General features: G+C 45.7%; 1 protein-coding gene across 4 annotated transcripts in view; it reads left to right on the plus strand.

Annotated features, from left to right (window-relative positions):
• Window positions 1-21,211, plus strand: part of ADCK1 (aarF domain containing kinase 1) — an 86,090-nt gene that overhangs the window by 18,010 nt on the left and 46,869 nt on the right. For all 4 annotated transcript variants that reach the window (XM_069858529.1, XM_069858530.1, XM_069858527.1 and 1 more), the window contains one exon: window positions 12,923-13,126. In XM_069858529.1, the coding sequence (XP_069714630.1) occupies window positions 12,923-13,126 (204 nt within the window). The remainder of the gene's footprint in view (window positions 1-12,922; window positions 13,127-21,211) is intronic.

Consider the following 21,211-nt stretch of genomic DNA (forward strand, 5'->3'; position numbering starts at 1 on the left):
ACCAAGACACATTTATCTCGTTTTTCATCTTCACCTGCCTGTGGACATTAGCTCCCTGTTTTACAGTGACTTCATCCTTCTTCATGGAATTTCTACATCTCTATGTGGAAAATGTAAATGCTTTAATGAAATAATTATATGGGGCTAGAAGTCATAGATAGTTTTACTTTTGGATTACTAGTATCTAATTTCTTTTCATTGATTTGCTTCACACCCATCTTCTGTAGTGCTGATTCTCTATGGTCCTTTTTGGCGTGCAAATTTTGTCTTTGGGACTATCCACAATGATTGTATTTTGCCAGCAAGGGGTGATTCTTTGGGGGATATTTGTCAATATTATTTTTCTGTCAGGTTTTGTACAGATTGCTTTTGTGATAGGCCTTCTGTCTCAAGTTCACTATTTACTTTCTAGCCAACATTAGAAATTGTCTGTCTTTGGCTACTGTGTTGATGAAGATTGTCTCTTGCCTCTTATCTCCACTGCAGTGTCATCTTTGTTTTCTCTTGTCAAGTGCTAGCCTCTTACACCAGATTCTCCTCCTTTTGACAAAGAAACCTTGGCTTTTGCTCAAGTGAGATTGAAACTGAAACCTCTGGCTTCCTAGATGGTGCTTTCTTTTTTAAAAGGTGGCAAGCACTGCCTGATTTGCATTTTTTCCATGAAGAATTAGTAACTGGGTAGTGATGGACCAGGCTTTTCTTATGCTGCCCCTTGGGGTAATTGCACAGGTCATCTGTGATAGTCAGCATTTCATATATCAAGAAAAAAATCCACCTTAGATTTCTACCTGATAAAGCCCACTTCCTGCTATTTGTAGTTGCTTCTCTGGAAGGGTAGGGCGTAAAGGTAGGGATATTCCTCCACAGGCAGGAGGAATCTAGCAGGAATTCTATTTTATAGAGCAGGAATCTATTTTATAATTTCCTAGGCTGAACCACTCTTAAAGACTGTTCACCTGTCACTTTGATCCTGGATGGGATAGGTTACCTGGAGGTGGAGGCTTTCTGTTCCTTTTCTTCTTGGCTTTGTACTCAACTCCTCATGCACTGATAATGTTTCCCATTGCACCAAATGCTTTGTATATAAAATAATGGCTGACAGTGAGTCTGCAGATGGAGGGACAGTCCGTTTTCTTAAAATTAGAATGAGACAAGATATCCATCAGCTTTACTGACTATTTTACTCTAGTTTCTTATAATATGCTTGACATTTACAAATGCAGCATCCTTACCTCATGGATGCTCATTCATCTCTTGGATGAGAGGGAAAACTCAACAACTGGCAATGGAAAGGGCAAAATGTTGAATATGTAATTGCATATTGAGACGATCTCAGTTTTATTCCCTTCACAATCTCGGTGAGCCACAGCGAAGTGCAAGGGAGACACGTACAATATTGTTCATTGTGATATCAGCTGCAATAAAGGCAATTGCCTGTGGTACTGCTGGGGGTAATTTCTTCTGCTTATTGTGGGAGCAAAAGTAATCTAGTCTGGATAATGAATAACCAACATGAGGCCTCATCTGGGCTCTCCTTTTGTTCATCTCAGTATGGTGCCATGTCAAATATTCATATGTTTTACTTTATTAAACTGCTGTCTCATGCTATTTTTAAGCGGCACCCTCAAAGCCAATATAGGTTCTCCCTGCTGTTTGTGTTCCTAGCAGCAGTAAGGATTCAGTAGACCAAATGCTACCTTCACTAGCACACACATAAGACCACTTTTTCCTAATTCTGCTTCCACTGGCACCTGTACAAACCTATCGGTTTCAGTGTGGAAGCAAAGGAGTGGCTGCAAGGAAGGATCTGACCTTCTAATTGCAGTCTAACAAGTCTATTGATTGTGTGTGAATCAAAAAAGACAGCAGCTCAGTCTCCCGTAGTGGTGACATTGCTAGGATGCTAATAGACACCAACTGCCTTTCTTGATGTGGAGCTGTGTGATGTTAACTGGATGAAGAAACTGGAATGATTTATATATATATTTGTCACTGAAGTCAGCAACTCTGACTGATACCCAGAAGGGAACAGACCTGCTGAGTAACAAGGGGACATTTCTTGGTGTTTTTTTTTTCCCCCCAACATATGCACTTTTTAAAGTAGGACTGCACTTTACTGTTGATGATGACTTACTGGCACTGCAGCCACTTTCTATCTGTTGGATGTAGTGCTGTGACAGTCACTGCAGTTTTTTGGAATTGACAGTGTATTCCCATGGTGGTTATCTTTCCTGACTTCCTCGTCAATCCAATTTAATCACTTCTAGGTATTTCATGTGTTACTGTCTTTCTCCTCTTCAGGCATCCTGTTCCTATGGGAAGAGGTCTGTACTTTAAAGGTCAGAGCTTCTCAGATTAAAGAAGGGGAAAAGAATCTGCCTCTGTCAGTTCAGTAAGGGGATGTACTGAGATCTCTAGAGAGGCTGCGGTGGAAACCCTTCTTTCTGGGTTTTGTGATGAACATAAATGCTGGTGCTTGTCTGTGTGGCTGTAAGAGGGGGAGCCCTCTTGCTCTGCTCACCTGCCCATTGGAGTGACCTATCAGGAGAGAATTTGTGTATGTACAAGTGGGAGAAGCTGCTGTTGCATAGTTTAATTGCGTGACATTGACTCAGATAGGTCCTGACTGGAGGTCAGCTGTGACGTGCAGCTGGTAGGGTGGGATTCGACTGTTGGGAAGAGAAAAATGTCAGCCTAGATTCTTTGGCGTTGACAAAGCGGATGCGACGATTTCTCCCCTCCAGCTGCAACGGCTGCTTCTGTGCTTCCTTCTTCCCTGCACACCCACACTAGGAGAGCAGACTGTGTGAAGCTACCCTGTCTTGAACCTCAGCTGCTGAAGTAGATGAGACTTAGCTGAGCTTTCTTTATCTTTCTTCTGTGCTTGGGCCATCCATTTTGATAAACCTCATCTTTCAGTGTGTCTTTCAGTATATCCTGTCTGTTGGTGCTTCCCGTGGACTCCATGGCTTTTCCAGCTCCATTCTATTGCAGGAGATGGGGTGGGGACTAAGGGAAGAGTCTGTTTGATGTCTGTCTTTGTCTGCTGCTAGGATCCTTCACTTTGCTTTGAAGGCCTAGGGTATTCAGCATTGAAAAAATTCCCTTGGTACTCATTTAATCTCACCTTCCACCTCTTTACTAACCCTAGTAACATCCTGTATGTTTCCCTTCCTGTTTACAGTGTCTGACTTCTTGAGTAGCTAGAAAATGTTGCCAGGTCTGTCTTCTTGGCACCATCTGGTTGAAAGTCTTTTACATTTATATCATACCGGTTAATCTGTGTTGCAGTAGCTCCTGATGTGCTCTTGCTTGTTTGCTTTGCTCTTTCTACACTCTCTGGGATTTCAAGCCTTTTTGTAAGTGAAGAGATCATCTCTACGTCCCTCTTGCCGATGTGAAGCCTCCCTATGCATAGCCATAATAGTATGAGCTTCAGTGACAGCTAATTCCTACTGTGGCCTTGTTAGAGCTTTTCTCTTGCTGTGCCCTGTGACCCAGGACCAACCTGCACTTCCCATGTTATTGCCTTCCCAGGGCTTCCTTACATGGCCATGGCTTTGTGGGGAGCATTCTCCCTTTAGATCACTTTTGCTGCACAACATTATCTCCTTCTGTTCAGTTGATAGTCTATGATTTCTGTAGGGCATGTCGGAAGCTCCTGTTTAGCTTCTGAACGTACCGTGTCTGGATTGATCTTGTTCCTTACAACAGCCGAAAATAGCAGATAAAACAGATCTTAGTAGGACTGATGGCTGGGAGCCCCTTTCCCCCCATATAAAATGGTGTCTTTACATCCCTCAGCTTGTTTTCACTGCCATCCCACATGTTCTGATCCAAGCTGAGCTGAATTAATTTTGTAAGCAAGATTTTGAGAGATGCTGTGTTAAATTTATTATCATTTCACCTGCTTCTGTAACAGAAGCTGCAGGCACTGTGATCAATGGATCGAGACCTGTGCCTAATTTCACTGCGGCTTCTATAAATGTTTCTGTGCCTTCTGCAGCCGTGCTGTTGAATGACTTCCTATCCCCCATGGGTGCTCTGCCACGAAGCACAGGATATATCTCTTTGTATATCAACTGTATCAGGACAAGAAGGCACTGGGGGCACTTTTGGGAACATGCTGACTTTGCAAGTGTTATACATCTGTATATGCATAGGTCTGGTTCTTCCTTCTCATGAAAATCTGATCTTATCCTCATGTGGAAGTACTATTCACATAAGTGTACGTGCCCCAAAAGACAGCCTGTGTGTGGGACCTCTTGTGCAGTCACAGGCATTGTCCTCTGGAGGCGGCTTCAAGAGCAGAACTTTGTTCACTGCAGGTGAGGTCTGTAGGTGTACAGGACTCAGCTTGACTCTCAGATTCCTGTATTCAGCAGTTAGATCTAGAACTGTTAGTTGGGGAGGACAGGGAGGTAATGCCTTATCTATAGAAGGCCTAATACCCAGTTGTTTTACTGTGTTATTTTCCCCATGCTCTAACCCTGTGCTCCTTGTTCTCTCTGCTCCAGAGACTTAGAATAGTGCATTATATCAGAGGTGTCTGGAGGGGAAACAGCTGCTCCCTTCTGATTTTTTTCCTGAACTGCCCCACAGATAACTAATTGCAGCTCAGTTGCTTCTATTAGCTATTTACCTAAAATTGAGCTGGCTAATGAAAATGTTTCTAATTAATACGAGGCAGATTAAAACTCATTACAGCAAGGTCGTCAGTAATGAGAGATAATCAGAGCACAAATGACCGAGCTTGGAGCAAAATGAAGATGGAACACGAGCAGGCGATCGGTGCTGGTTGTCCGTTCGCCAGCCAGCAAGGGCAGGGTTCAGCAAGGTGGCTGCTGGTGCCCTGCGCTGCATTCAGGCAACACTGCTTCCTCTTCTCCAGAGCAACTTGGGAAGTGACTGGCAGAAGAAATGGACCTCAGCTCAGCGTAAGTGTTACCTGACCCAAGTGGCATCTCAAAGTAGGGATTTTTTGCCAGGCCACCCCTTAGTCACCTCCACGGACTTTTAGGAACCATGTTATGAATCAGGGCGTTAGTGGGAAGATTGTGGGAGTTTGCGTAATGTAGGTGTGAGGTTGATGTCTGTTGTGCTTGTGTGTGGAAATTCGGAGTCCTGATGGCTTGGAGGGTGAGAGCTTGCACACCTGTTCAGCGTGAAGTGGGCTGGCCTAGGTTTGGAAAAGTCTCCCTGGTCTCCAGGGAAGATTGCACAAATCATGAAGCATGTTTGCTTTAAATTCAGCTGCCTTTAGCGTTGGTGATACAAAGCCCCAGCACCAACACTGGACTCCAGCTGTCTGGCGCACGCTTGCTGTGTATGTCCTTCCATGCATACAGAGTGCACTGGCCATCCTGCTGGTTGTGTGACTCCTTGTTCCTGTGTTTGTGAAACTGCGAATCTGAGAAAATGTCACTTCAGCCTAGGGGGTCATCTCCATCTTTTATCTTTTGGAATCTTTAAAGCTCTGTTTCTCACTTCCTGGCTGTTCCACTGGCAACCTACTGCACTGCCAGAATTTCTGAAGGATTTTCATTTCTGCGAGGGCTATTTTGAGCTGTGGAAGCCAAACCTGAGAATTAGGGGAATGCCTTTTTAATCAGGGTTTGCACCAAGGGGAAATAGGTAAAAAGTATAGGTCTGACAAGTTAGCAATGTACCTGCCTAAGTGGGAACCAATGGAAGGCCCCGCTTTCATATGAGCAGGTAGAGATCCATAGGTAATTCTTAACGAATGTTATACATAACGTATGCAATTAATGAATTATTTGATGGTGGTGAGCAGTCCCTCAGGAGTTATTCCAATTCCAAAGATGTGAATCTGCCTGTGATCAGCAGTATGATCAGTTAGTATTGGTATAGGGAAGTATTTGAATGGGAAATATCTGGTATGCATAGGAATGAGCTTTTGTAAAAGGTAGGCAGTAAAGATAGTACAAAAAGGAGGCAATAACAATTCCATTTAGAGTTGCATGTCTCCGTGCAACATCCGTGCTGTCAGTCAATTTGATTACTGGGCTGATAGTGTTAGTGAAGGCTATAGTAGTTTATATTAACTGTAGGCTTATTCAGATTTGTTGAAAGAGCAGATAACAGCCTCTTGGACACAACTACACTGTCATTGCAATGGATTTTAGGTTTTATATTGCTGTTTTTAAAGAACCCAGGTACCCTATTCATTTCACCAGTAGCCATGTTCTCCCTAAACATCTTCACAGATCTTTTGGCATGGCACTTGGTTTCATTCTCTCACTATGTTAAATTGAGGTGGACATCCCTTCTTTCCTCCTTGATTTGTGCCGTCCTGGTTCATCTAAAGCTGCTCTGTAGTTTTACCAGTCATGTGCATATAGCCCTGTCATTATCAGGGGTGGGAGAGAAAAGGACTGTGGCCAGATTCCTTTCCTATCTTCTCTGACATGTCTTTTCTTCCTCTCCTACTTACTGTGTTTTGGAGATACCCACTAAAGAGGTGTGATGACATCATCTCTTCCCTCTATATGGAGTCCAAGGGATAGCCTTGCTCTTCCAGTTCAGTCTCCTGCTACCGCAGGTGTCCCTGGAAGAGATGTCTTGTCCAGGATGGCTGACAGCATATATGTATGGGAGGCTCTTACACCCTGTGTGCCACAAGATACTTCCCAGCATCCCAAAGGCTTAATATCAAAGACCGTAAGCAGCAGTTCTGCTCTGTCATGGGAAGAAAGCAAGAGTCCGTCACCGATGTCCCAAGTCCTTGCAATGGCAGGTAATTTAATAAATACAGGAGATCCCTGGAAGCAGGTTGAATCCCAGCAGAAGGGGTGGCAAATTTAACTAGAATGTGGGAACTGAATGCTCCAAGTAGGTTCTTCAAAGATTCTGGGAGTATCACTGCACCCTGTTTGCAATCTGTCTCTCACTGTGGCCAATCAATGGGGTAATTTTTGTCTTGATGCCTTGAGCAAGAGTGTTTAAAGCCCTTTAGACATTTTATTGCATGCAATGTTCTTATGAGTCTGCAAAATGGGGGGTAGCGATCCTGAGTTTTGTAAAGAGCTTTGTGAAAGCACTTTTAGGGATGAAAAGCTCCATATAGAATCAGGTATGGTTGTTTTATCATAAATGTCTAAAGCCTTTCTGAATTCCATTAAGCTCTTGGCTTCTCTGTCCTCTGACAGTGAGTGCCAATGGTTAATGCTGTATTGTGCAAAATGAGATGGAAAAAAACTTAAAAAAGGTTGTTGCTTTGTGGAATGCCATATTATTTGCTATGTTGTGATAGCTGGATACAGGAATAGAAGATTTTATTATTTCATATAACTCTTCTCTCTTATGCATCAGCTCTCTCTAATCTAAACAATCTCCTACAATTTCAGAACTCTTTTTCAATAGATTCTTTTGAAAGCCCTTGATCAGTTCTCCCTGTTCTTCTCTGTCCTGTCCTTCTGTACCTCTTTTTGTGATGTCCAGAATCCAAGGTGAGATTGTGCTTTCAGTTTTTACAATGGCATTTTGATATTTGTAATTTTTTTTCCTTTCTTAACACAGTAAAACAGCTTGTTTGGATTTTCCTGACTCCTGCTGTGCATTGAGCAGGTGCCTTCACTGAACCGTCCACAACAATGTGATGCAAGTTTTTTGGTGGTTATAGTTAATTTAGAGCCCATCAGTGTGTCTGGGCAGGGTAAATTGCACTTTCCAATATGTGTAACCTTGCAGCCATCTATGTTGATGGTGATTTGCCAGTCTATTGATTGTTCACCTGTCTTTGGTAGGGACTTGGCAGGGCTTATTTTTCTGTAGTGGTTTATGTTTTCTGTTATATCTCATGGAATTTTTGTCACTGCACTGTCCTCTCCTTTGCCAGATCACTAGCAGGGAAATTAAACCTTGGTGTAAGAATGGGTGTAATGGGTTTTGACAATGATGCGGGTCAGCTCATTTATAGGAGAGAAACCCTTCTGCCTTGTGGGTACTACCTGTACCTCTCTCCCTTTTCATTGCATTTCTTAGTGTTTCAGTGCTAGTTCCCCCTCACTGGAAATAACAACATTGCAGGCGCTAATGTAGACAGAGCTTCTGCAGTATCACCTCGTCTAAAAGAGCTCAGAGCAAGTTGAAATGAAGCTGTGGTAAAAACATCGCTAAATGTTGCAGCCTTGTCCTTGGTGGAGAGTTCTCCACTGCTGCTCTCTGTAGTGCTGGGCTTGGTGTTGTGAAGAGGGAATTCTGAGTTGGGAGTTGGATAAAATGAGCAAGTGGTGTTTTTGCATCTTCTCCAATAATTACTTGATTTTCTTTTCACTCTTTGTGAGGGAATTTATTGAAAGCCGTTTGAAAGTCCCAGTAAATATCTCCCTTTTCTTTTCTATTGACCATTGCATTAACATGCTCGGAGTATTTTAGTGGACTAGTGAAGAATGATTTTTTTCCCTCTCAAAATCCCTGTTGGCTTTTCTCAGTCATATCACATTTAGCTAGAGGATTTTTTGTACTCTCTATAATTATTGTCTCAACTAATTTAGTTGAGACAGAATAAAAGCTTGCAGGACTATTATTTCCCAGATTACTGTGGATTTTTCTTAAAAACAGGGCAACTTTTATTCTCCTTCAGTCCTCTGGAAGCTAACAGGTTTTATATGTGATCTCTTTATTATGATTATTAGCATCTCAGCTTCTTTTTTAATTGATCTGTAATTTTTATATGATTGAAATTTTCAAGGTATATTCTAGAGACATCTTTCTTGAAATACTGTCTTGGAGAATGTTTCTCCATTGTAGGCAGTGACGGGCAGGTTTTTCCTCAGCATCCAGCCCGATGCAGGGAATTGCCTGCAGCAGGAGAAGGCATCTCCTTTCCTTTCTCAGGATGGGAGTAGGTGGGATGTGAGTGGGCACCATGTGATGTAGAGGTGTTCCTGCTCACCTGTGCCAAAGTGCTTTCCAGTGAGGAGGTAAGAGAAAGAGCAGCTCTTCTAGCCCTTTCCTTTGGGTGAAATCCAGCCTGACGTCCTTTGTGAGATGTCTGTGTTTGCAGTGTTCCTGGAGGCAGCACTCATCACCAGGAATTCCTGGTGACTTGTTTGTTATGTCTTTGACTAATTGCATTTCAAATTTTCTCACTGCATTCCTAATCCTCATTTCATGTTTTGCCAGCTCTGAGTATGCCCCTCAGGGTTGGAATGACTTTTCTGAAGGATTTTTCATAAAAGGAGTGGCTTCCACCACTTACTTTACTTTCTCTAGTGGCTTTTCTGAGTCCTTTTGGCACCAGCTCAGTCACCAGATACTCAGGTTTTCACTGGTATATTTTAGCTTTGGTATTTATTTTCTGCTGAATTAATTCCTCTGTTTTTAAGGCCAGATTAGCATCAGCCAGTCTGGGACACCTTGCACGTCTGGTAGTCTGTAGAATACTTCATTGCTGAGATCTCTGTGAATAAAGGCTCCTTCAAAAGCATCAAGATTACTTGAGAAGCTGGGTCTGCTTGTACATCAAGGGTAAATTAAAAACCATCCCTTTTCAGCTCTGTTTGCAGGGTATGTTCTTCATCCCAGAGGTGCCTCCTCCTCAGTTGTTCATACCTGACAGTTATTACTTCCATTATGGCCCACATGGGACAATTTTAATAATTGCTGTTAATCCCAGTCTACGCAGGGCTTAGGTAAACCACACGGGTCTGATAGCCATGCTGTGGGCCAATGGAGAATTTGTCCTGCTGAAATTCAAGGAAGGGGTTTGAGGCAGAAGGAGATGCCTCAGATGACTGAGGAAAGAGCTGTATACACACTCAGACAGCATTTCTAATCTGAAGTGCTTCCTGAGGGAGGCTTATTCTTGGTAATCCTCGGTATGGGCAATTCTTCCCTTTTGTGCAAGTGTGCTCGTAGGCATGATGTGTTCAAGCGGCTCACTGTCTAACTAGCTGTTGTTCCCAGCTCTTTTCTCTGATAAGAAGAGTATTCAAGGTACTGCTTGTGCAACGAAGAGCAATATCTTGAGAGATTTCTCGGAGAAAAGCTCTGAGCCCTTCTGGGGCTTCAAGGTAGTACAGAAATGTGGGTCAACAGTATTGGGCACTATAGTAGGAACATGGCACTCTGCCTAACATTAGGAGAAGATCATCTGTCAGAGAAACAAGTGCTGCCCCTGGACTGTGACCTAGCTTGGGAAAATCCAGGCAATTAATAGATAGCATTATGAACATTTTTCTGCTAAAAATCTTGACCTGATTGGTAAGGAAAGAGACCTTGGAAGCTGCTTTCACAGTCCTGCTTCATTCTTGCTGTACTTCTGCCTCTAATGTGGACTGGTTTTGTAAAATGTAGGGCTCCAGCTAGATTTCCTTCTTCTGAGACAAGTTGCCTGGTCGTCTTCTATTGCTCTAGCAGAGGCAGTTGTGAGAGTATGGTGGAGAATGATGTGCAGGGGTGGAGCTGTTCTGTTTTGTTCCTGGAGCCCTCTAAGGATTCTGTCATCTCTCCTGGAATGATGTGTCCGTGAGGCTAACCGGGTTCCCCACAGGGTGGATAAGTTTGAGAGGGCCAAAATTTCCTCTCTCCTTGTACTAGAGAAGAGGGGGGCAATTTCTGCCTCCTTCTCGGCAGTGCCTGACATGAAGGTACATCCTGCATCCAAGTGTATCTACAACCAGTTGCATTTTCAGCTGCATGAGTTTTCTATCCTGTTTTTTCCATCTCCCTTGGCGACCTGTACGGGGCGGGTAGGTGCGTTGGAGCCAGTGCCTCTACCCCAAGCTGGCTGCTCGGCCTCTCACCAAGCATTGCACTGCAGACCCAGCGGTGCTGCCACTCTGCCCCGAGCCATGCCACAACCTGGAGTCATTTGATGGGCTCCTACTGACCCTGTGTGAGGTTGCAGGGTCCTGTGCTGGCCTGTGCTCAGTCCTGAAGTTTTTGGAGCACATCTGCAAGGACTTGCCACTATTTCCAGGCTGTGTCCTGGGCTGTGGCAGCCTGATGCCTCAGGGAGGGTGGCCGGCCACTGCTCCCCTTTCTCTTCTGCTGGCAGGGGGTTTCCTCTATGGATGGAGGCAGGACGATAATCAGAGCTGTATAAAAGCTGTTTGCCTGTAAACAGGCAAGGCTGGGCTGCCTTCCTGGTACTGTGACAACTACCCAGCTACTCTGGCTCCCTCCCTCATGCTGCCTTTCTCTTTCATCTCATTACTGCCTCCCTGCTTTTCTTGCCCTCTTGTCCTCTTTCACAGCTTCCTCTCCTTGTCCCCTTTTGGCCTGCTTTGCCCCTGCTGCACACAGGGAAGGAGAGCAGGGAAACAGCCAGGGGAGAGCCTTGCTTGTTGCAGCAGGAGCTTTAAAGCTCGTGTGTAAAATGCAGCACAATAATATGAGAGACCAGGTATGTTCATGGATGTTATTTTCTGCCTACGTATGTGCGAGTGCTTTTCAGCAGGCAGCATGCTGGGGGAAGCTCACTCTCCTAGCACGAGTCACACTTGCCTATGTGTGCCTCTCTAGGAAAGTGTGTGTCTATGTGTGTATGTGTGCATGAAGCTGTCAAGTCTCACACTCTGAGTGTGAGATTTGCACATTACGCTTTCTCCTCACACTCCCCTAGGCCTGTGTTTCGTGCACTTGCTGCTCAGCACCCAGTCTGTCCTCTGACACATTCCCAAATGTGAGACACTTGCCCTGTCCCATGATGTGACGCGGCACTGCTTGGCACAGAGGGCAAAGGTATCCACTGAGTGGGGTGGGTATACGGGGGTGTGTGGTGTTTATATAAATTTGTGGTGTTGTTCCTTTCTGCAATATACTTCAAGGCTTTTGGTGAAGTCTCACCACAGCATCTTGAGCAGATGAGGTCTACAGACACAGGATTTGACCTTCAGATTCTTCTGACACAGAAGCTGGAGGAACTAGGAGCCTCCATGTAGATAGGTGTTAGGCATTAACAAGAGATGGGTGTGGAGTTATTTTTTGTCATTGATTTGCTTAGATTTTATTAATGTAGCAGGGTAAACTTATCAACAGTTTATTAAAGAATATTGAGTATAGATGTGTCCTTGGCAGGAGGTTTTTTTATAGTGAGAGTAATAAAGGCAGAATAAATCATTGTCACCGAAGTGTGTGGTGGCTGGTCTGTTTTTGAGAGATGGAGTGAACCTCAGGAGCTGAAATCCAGACCAGGCAAGTGGTTGGTGGTGAGTTTTGTCATTTGGTGGCTACATTTTGGCTGGTGTGAGCAAAACTGGCAAGTCTTCTAATTCTTAGTTTCGAAAACCACTGTCACTGTGGACATGGTGATGTAAGCAGTAAGATGAAGACCTGGCTGGACTGGAGGATTGTAATTTCCCCTTGCAGTGTGTTAGAGTGAGCTGAAGAGGATGAAGGACAGCTCACATGCTGTCCTCCTCACTGCCAAATAGACATCTGTAGTTTTGTTTTTTAATAGACTTTTCTTCCAAATTCCTGGACATTTCTGTGATGGTATCTGTTGTTTTCTTCTCACTTTAATTTGTTGTACTCACACTAAGAGTCTAACATACATAGTTGTGGTCCTGACTTTTGTGTTTTGACAAGGAGTTTCCAAACTGTGCTTCAGAGTGGTGGATCACAGTGTCAAACCAATGCTGCCCTATGGCTACAGCCATCTTATTCTGTGCAGTGATGTAGCCCTGGACAGAACCAAAACCTGATGTGCCACTGATCATGATGCCTGTGCAGACGAGCATTGAAGCCTCTGGAGCATCTTGTCCTGGTCTGGTGCAGCCCCTCTAAATCGAACCATAGTCCTAGTGCTTACCTGACACATTAGATGGTGATGCTCAAAACTGAGAAAGGAAACCCCTGGTCTGTTTAAATACTGGGCATATAAAAGGTACATATGTGGGTGTGTGCAGCTAACAAACAGCAAGTGGTCTTGGCTGATGTTCTGGTCTCTTTGCAGGTGCACCTGCGCTCTGCTGAGCGCCTCCGGGAGCTGTGCTGTGCCAACAGAGGCACCTTCATCAAGGTGGGACAGCACCTGGGAGCGCTTGACTACCTCCTGCCCGAGGAATACACCCGCACCCTCAAAGTTCTGCACAGCCAGGCCCCACAGAGCACCAGGCAGGAAATCGAGCAAGTCATCCGTGAGGAGCTGGGCAAAGAGGTAGGGGCAGCCATAGTCTATGTTGGCTTCTTAGGCCTCAGCAAGCTCTGGAAGCTGAAAGAAGAAAAACAGGACCAAAAAGGTCCCTGGTGGTTCTCAGATGCAAGAGGTACCAAGAGGAGATATCTCCTCTTTGCCCCTGGAAGAATACCATGCGAATTTTCCCTGCCTATTGATAGGCATTATTGGCAAGCTTAGGAAAGGAGAAGATAACGGAGGATTAAGGATGTGAAAGCTGCCAGGTGGAAGTGGCAGGATTCAGCAGAGCAGAGATTATACCAAGACTAAAAGAGTTGCTGGAGGTCAGGATGGAGGGCCAACTGCCACACTTAGGGGTGGGAACTGGAAGTATTGACGTTCAGGACAAAGATATATTAGCAGAGCTCTGTGAGGGATGACTGCTCTCCCCTGGCTGCACCAGACCAATTCCAGCTAGCACTGACAGCCCTTTACTTTCTCAAGCACCTAATTAACCCCCAAAGAAAATAATAACATAAATCACTTTTGGTGCTTGCAGTCAGGTAATGCAGTAGCCCAGCAGTCTGTGTCACCATTAACCCTCAGCAGCCCATAGCACTGAGATCAGAAGTAAGTGCCTGTTTTCATTAGGTAAAAGGGAAGTAACCGTGGTACTGAGAGAGGGTGTTCTTCTACTTTGTGTCCTGCCTCTTATGAGAAGAGGTTCCTGCACCATCCAGCCCAGATTGAGGAGAGGCTTTTCAAGGATCTCAACTGGCGCGGTGAGAGGAAGGCAGGAGGCAACAGTGTGCAAAAATAATGGCAAAGAATATGTGTGTGATGGGGACAATATCAGGAGGCTGATGAAGAGAAGAAATGTGTACATGTACTGTTGCTCATATGTATATGGAGGTTTGTGGGGCTATTTTGGGTTGTTCTGGGTTGTCTGACTGTGTGATAAGGAGGTACAGAGGGAACATGATATGTGTTTGTGAAGTACTACACAAATGCATTAAGTATTTGCACCTAGTGGGTGTACTGGGGACAGACTTGGATGGGATGGATCTGCCTACGTGTAGTTTAAGGGTCTAGGTATTGTCTTCTCAGGAACGACAATTAATATTTCCCTGCAGGTTTATAGCAGGGTTAGTGTCAGCCTCTGACCTGCAAGATGCTCCCTCTCTCAGCACTGCATCCTTGTAGCATGGCTGGTACCAGCTGTGTTTCATAGCTCAGTGGAGAGATGGAGCAGAGCAGACTGGCTGCTGCCTGCAGACCCCTGCTGCTCTGTGGGCCTCCACCCAGCAATCTCCCCTCCGCAGGAGCTGCAGAAAGCGCCTTTAGGTTAGCCCCTGTTAAATTTCCACAGCAGCCACCTCTGGCTCAGTTTGTGATGTCTCTCAGAGGTTGAGACAGGTGCTCGGAGGTGGGCCCTCTTCCTTTCTCTCAAGTGTGTGTTCAGCTGCCACTGATATGCCCTGGTTTCTTTCATCTTTGCGGGAGCTAGACGAGCCCTCCATGCCTCATTGATTCCCAGCAAGGCAGTTCGAATCCAGGCTCCACAGCAGCCATCCCTCTTAGCATTCACTTCACCCACATGGGCAGTGCTGGGCAATATTTAATTTTAAAGAGACAGAGAGAGGGAGAAAGAAAGTAGAAATGGGAAGAAACAGATAAGAGAGAAAATACTGGTGAGAGAAAGAGAGCGATGATAGAAGGGAGAAATTAAGAAAATTACATGTAAAAAAATAAAGGAGCTGATGACACTGGTCAGAAATAAAAGCAGAGGTAAATGTTCATGTCCATTAATTACAAGCTAAGAAATCAAGGCATTTGAAACCAGAAAGGATTTGGGGAACCTAATGCACCAAAACTGTCTTTGCTGTAGCCCCAAGGATTTAATAGGTTTATTTTAGGAACAAATTTAATTTCTTTATGGCTACATCCTCAGTACATTTTAAATACAGTACATGTAGCTGAAATATAGATAGCAGAAGGGCAAGGTGGAGTGTCAGGGCAGAGAGGAGTGCAAAGAGGGATCCTGAAATCTATCCCCTTGGGGCTGACATCACACCTGGGAACCTGCAGATGGATTCAGATAGAAGAGAAAATGACAGTGAGGGAACCATCTGTAGGCCTAAGGCCCTCGAATTCAGTGGTAAGACTTCAAGTTCCCCCATCAGGCATAAGAGCAGGCTCCTCAGATGAATCTCAAGTGTAGGGCAGAAGCAGTTGGATACAGTTTGGATCAGTGCAGAACAAATGGGGGTAATAGCAACTGGAAATACAGAGATACCTAGGGAGGGATGTGACTAGCTGACAAATTAGGCAAGAGCTTGTAAAAGGATGTGAAGATCAAAGAAAGCCAATTTTGTGTATAGAAGCATTGTATCTTCAGTCAATTAGAAATAGTCTGTCTTCTGATGTCACCTACTCTTGAGAATTTTATTAGAGGCTTGGGTGTTTGACAAATGTAGTGGTTTTGTGGGAAAACTGGAGACCATGCCAGTGAGACTGATCTTTGAGCAAAGGCAGAGGATTGTGAGGTAGGTTTACAGCAGTTCGACATGGCTTTGTTGTCATCATGCAGACTTGTGTGACGCCCTGCTGATGAGAGAGCTCTCATTCCATGCAAGCATTGTGACTGGAGACTGGGAGCTGCAGCATGTAGCTCTGCTGCATGAGCTAATGGACTAATTTAAAGGCAATTGGCATACGTGCTGGTCTGACATAGAAGGAGAAGCCAGTCAGGCCAAGTCAACATGGGTTCACAAAAGGCAGGTCTTGCCAAACTAACCTGATCGCCTTCTATGACAAAGTGACTCGGCTGCTGGATGAGGGAAAGGCTGTGGATGTGGTCTTCCTGGACTTCAATAAAGCCTTTGACACAGTTTCTCACAGCATTCTGCTTGGGAAACTGTCAGCCTCTGGCCTGGACAGGCGCACACTCTGCTGGGTGGAAAACTGGTTGGATGGCCGGGCCCAGAGAGTGATGGTAAACGGTGTTAAATCCAGCTGGAGGCCAGTGACAAGTGGGGTTCCCCAGTGCTCAGTGTTGGGTCCAGCCCTGTTCAATGTCTTTATCGATGACCTGGATGAAGGCATTGAGTGCACCCTTAGCAAGTTTGCAGACGACACTAAGCTGGGTGGAAGTGTTGATCTGCTGGAGGGTAGGGAGGCTCTGCAAAGGGATCTGAACAGGCTGGACTGCTGGGCAGAGTCAAATGGCATGAGGTTTAACAAGGCCAAATGCCGGGTCCTGCACTTGGGGCACAACAACCCTATGCAGTGCTACAGACTAGAAGTCTGTTTAGAAAGCTGCCTGGAGGAGAGGGACCTGGGGGTGTTGGTTGACAGCTGACTGAACATGATCCAGCAGTGTGCCCAGGTGGCCAAAACGGCCAATGGCATCTTGGCTTGTATCAGAAACGGTGTGACCAGCAGGTCCAGGGAGGTTATTCTCCCTCTGGACTCAGCACTGGTGAGACCGCTCCTTGACTCCTGTGTTCAGTTCTGGGCCCCTCACCAGAAGAAGGATGTTGAGGCTCTGGAGTGAGTCCAGAGAAGAGCAACAAAGCTGGTGAAGGGGCTGGAGAACAGGCCTTATGAGGAGCGGCTGAGAGAGCTGGGGTTGTTTAGCCTGGAGAAGAGGAGGCTGAGGGGAGACCTCATTGCTCTCTATAACCTGAAAGGAGGTTGTAGAGAGGAGGGTGCTGGCCTCTTCTCCCAAGTGACAGGGGACAGGACAAGAGGGAATGGCCTCAAGCTCCGCCAGGGGAGGTTTAGGCTAGACGTTAGGAAAAAATTCTTTACAGAAAGGGTCATTGGGCACTGGAACAGGCTGCCCAGGGAGGTGGTTGATTCACCTTCCCTGGAGGTGTTTAAGGCACGGGTGGATGAGGTGCTGAGGGATATGGTTTAGTGTTTGACAGGAATGGTTGGACTCAATGATCCGGTGGGTCTCTTCCAACCTGATTATTCTATGATTCTATATATGCTAACTAGTGGGTTGCCCTGTCAAACCCTGTTTTAATTCTGGATAGGCTGCACAAAGAAATCTTTACAATGACTCCTGGAAACACTCACCAGGCAGCTTCTGGTGAAATGTGGACACCAGACATTAAGGAAGAAAGACTGATGAGGGGCTCTGGAAAGTGAATCTTTTTAAGTGGCTGCATCTTAAAAGCACAAAATTGTTGTGCTTAGACACTAGAAATGATGAAAGAAATGTTTGGCCAGCACTGGGGTTAGAAGCATTTCCTACCTCTGCCAGGTCTGTTGGAAGGATTGACTTGTGGCTGTTGGAAACAAAAACACTGGAGAAATAATGCCAGTTTGGTCCCAAAGTAGATGTGCAGAACCCAGGGCATCTCTGAGTCTGGCCAAGCCAGTTCCACCTGACATCCCTTTGGTGTCTGTCAGAAAGGCGTCCTGTTGGTTTCCTGATTTCCATGGACAAACCAGTCTTAGCAATGAATGATCAGTTCCTTTGTCCCCTTTCAAAAGTACATTGGCTTCTCTCTGTTCTGGTCAAGGCTATTCCAGAGCATCCCTCCTTGCAGGACCCAGTGGCTGCAGTATGGCTTGGCAGATTTACAAGCCTGCTCTTCCAAATATCCATGGTGCCTTTCTATTGTCTGGCTCCAGTGCAGTCCCTAGTATGGGTCTGTGGGATTTGCTCCTCTGCTGCTGTGCAATGATCATGTGTTTAGATACAGTGACATATCCTGGCTTCACTGTGTACTCCTGTCTATGCCAACACCTTGTTACCTCTTGTCCTAAAATACCTCCTGGTTTGCCATCATATTGTACATGCTTGTAGGCCACAGCATAGCTCTACCCACCCAGCAACACTCTATTCCCCCTCCTACGTATAGCAAGGCATCATAGAATCACCAGGTTGGAAAAGAATTCTTGGATTGTTACATTACAAGTCTTATGAGGAGCGGCTGAGAGAGCTGGGGTTGTTTAGCCTGGAGAAGAGGAGGCTGAGGGGAGACCTCATTGCTCTCTATAACTACCTGAAAGGAGGTTGTAGAGAGGAGGGTGCTCTTCTCCCAAGTGACGGGGAACAGGACAAGAGGGAATGGCCTCAAGCTCTGCCAGGGGAGATTTAGGCTGGAAATTAGGAAAAAATTTTTCACAGAAAGGGTCATTGGGCACTGGAACAGGCTGCCCAGGGAGGTGGTTGATTCACCTTCCCTGGAGGTGTTTAAGGCATGGGTGGACGAGGTGCTAAGGGGCATGGTTTAGTGTTTGATAGGAATGGTTGGACTCGATGATCCATCCGGTGGGTCTCTTCCAACCTGGTTATTCTATGATTCTATGATTCCACCAGCACTACAGTTTTACAAGTCATCCCAACACGTTTCCATGATGGCAACTATGTCATAGTCTCTTTGCCTGACAATAGCTTCCAATTCCTCCTGTTTATTGCCCATGCTGCATGCATTGGTGTAGATGCACTTCAGCTGGGCTGTTAATCCCTCAGCTCTCATAAAGGGAATAGTGTTCATTCCCAAATGACTGGTCCTTGGATTATCTAACCCATCAGAGCCAATTACATCTTTTCTGTCACGAGACGTACTCTCCCCTACTCGCTCTGAGTTGATATACTGAGGTCCTCGCCAGTACACCATCTCTCAGGCACTGGAGTGCCATTTCCAGGCTCACTCCTGTCTAGCCTGGCTTTATCTCCCTCTGCCTTTACATCTAGTTTAAAGCTCTGTTAATGAGCCTGCTAGATTTTTGGTCAGGAATTTTGTACTCCTAGGAGACAAGCATGCCCCATCCCTGGTAAGGAAGCCTGGAGGTGTGTAGGCCGGTCCAAGATCAAAGAATTCAGAGTTTTGCTCCTCACATCAGGTTTGGAGCCAGGTATTAATTGACTGAGTTTTCTTACTCTCTCCCTCTTCGTTCCTTCTTGTTGGAATGGTGGAAGTAAACACTAGTTGTGCCCCAGAGCCCTTCAACATTCTCCCCAGACTTTCTAGACCCCATCACCCATCTGCTTCCAACCCATCTTCACATATCAGCATTTTGTAATCAAATCTCTGGCCTTTTCCCCAAGACTCCTTATTCTCCTCCTCAGTGTATGTGTGTACTCCATGCTCTATCCAGGCTTTAACTCACAATGGAGGTAATTTTTCTTGGTGGGAGACACTCCCTTCCCTACCATCTCTCACCACTGTCCTTTCAGAAATATCCCAGTTCCTCCATCTGTGCTCCTTTCTGGCAGGTTTCCATCAGGCTGTTTCTCTGGTCCCTCCTCCTCTGTCTGGTCTGAGTTTGTGTGGCTGGGGGCTAAGGCAAGGGTGAAGTTAGCATCCTGATGAGGCTAACATGGTCTCAGACAGGGTCATTGCCAGCTGGTGGGGCGCTTGTGTGGCGTGGCTGCCCAGGTACAGTCTTTCCAAGCTGCGTCTTTGCCTGGGGAGTGAGGGGCTGATGTAGGGCACAGGGACAGCCTCTCCTGCCATGGGAGCGAGAGTCTTCTTTCTCCTTGCACCTCGACTTATCCTCACATCTCTGATCTCTTGCTAACAGTTATTGAAGCTGTCGCAGAGAAGAGTGGGAATTGCTGAAACTGTGCAGTCTCAGATGCTGTTAAGTGACAGTTTCCAAGGAATCCTGACCCCGGGTATCCACTTCTGCTTGCACAATTATACCATTGCTGGTGGGTTTTCTGTGCTCCAGGAAGGCTGTGAGTCAAAACAGCGAGAACACATCAGTGACTGAATGTGTTGCTTCCAGTGCTTGCTTTGTTCAAAGCTGGGAAAGAGGTCTGGGAAGACCCCAGAGGTCAAGGCTTGTCTGAAGCCAAATCTTATAAAGGGATTAAATAGATGGAAAGACAGTCATTTGGAGGGATGTCAGTCTAGGTGTGCTTTGTGGGAGTGCAGGTAATGGGAGGTAGTTTCTAATTGCTTTATTAGCCAGCACCTCCAAGAAGACCATCCTTTTCATCCACAGTTAATTGCGGCTTTTACCTGTTGTTCAAGGACTATTTTGCCATTTGCAAGAAGCCTCCTGCAGCCATGCCGTAATGGAGCTCAATGACTGTGCAGGGCAGGATGCGCCAATGGTTCGACTGTGATTTGTAAGCAAAGTGCATGTGGTAGAGGAACCTCCTGTGCTGTGGTTTGTGAAAAAGGATGCATTTTCACAGTGATGTTTGGGGGACCCCGTCTTCGGTTGAATGGCTTTGCTCTCCTTGGATTTCTGTCCTTGTACCTGGCATGGCACCAGTGCTGTGTGGTAAGAAACAGATACTCCTTGTCTGAGAAGTCATTGTCCCTGCAGCAGAACTGTGGCTAGGAAGGATGCTGCCCTTTGTTCTTCTACTTTAAACTGATTGCAAGGTTCCCAACGTGTTTTCTAGGTTGGATACATGGAGCATTATTTACCCACTGTCAAAATGTACCCATATACACCCGGGAACACAGTCACTGCTATGATGTGTAGCAATGCCACTTGGCCGTTTGACAAGGAGGAACAAAAATTGTGTGACCATGTGAACCCAGCATGGAAAAGATTTAGAATGAGACAATGGAAAGGTGGCTATCCCCATGGCAAGAGACTTCCCTGCCCTCGAACTGTTGGAGTCTGAGAAAAGACAGAGGGAATAGAAGGGAATCCTCTTTTTACTCCTATTTCTGTATGCAGTCTTGGTACAGCATGGCAGCATGTGCTGTGCCAGTAACAGGGAGAAGGACAGATTGATTCCCTTCATTAGCATTTTAAGCTCTGGTGGAATACACGCTTACATCCGATTTGTGGAACTACTAAAGTAGTGCTCAGTTCTGTAGGAGAGCAGTTAGGCCTTCAGTAGGCTGTTGAGCATTACACTGCATGTCCTACAGCATCCAAGTTCTTCCCAAGAGAGTATGAGCCACTTTCTGTAGCTGGCTCCATCTGTTGCCCTAGAGAAGGTTCATTTACCCTGCTAGATCACAAGGTCTTCAGGTCACAATGTTGCATATTCTGTTGTGGCCCCAGGAAGCCTCTTCCCAGGCTGGCAGTGTTGTCTAGCCCATCCGGAATGCCAGGACATGTGCCTGCTTCCTCTGCTTTTGCATAGCTTTGTGGTTGAGCGTTCTGCCTGAAAGCCCTGATATGTGGCGCAGT

Source organism: Phaenicophaeus curvirostris, chromosome 5, assembly GCF_032191515.1.
Source record: "Phaenicophaeus curvirostris isolate KB17595 chromosome 5, BPBGC_Pcur_1.0, whole genome shotgun sequence".
Classification (NCBI taxonomy): Eukaryota; Metazoa; Chordata; class Aves; order Cuculiformes; family Cuculidae; genus Phaenicophaeus; species Phaenicophaeus curvirostris.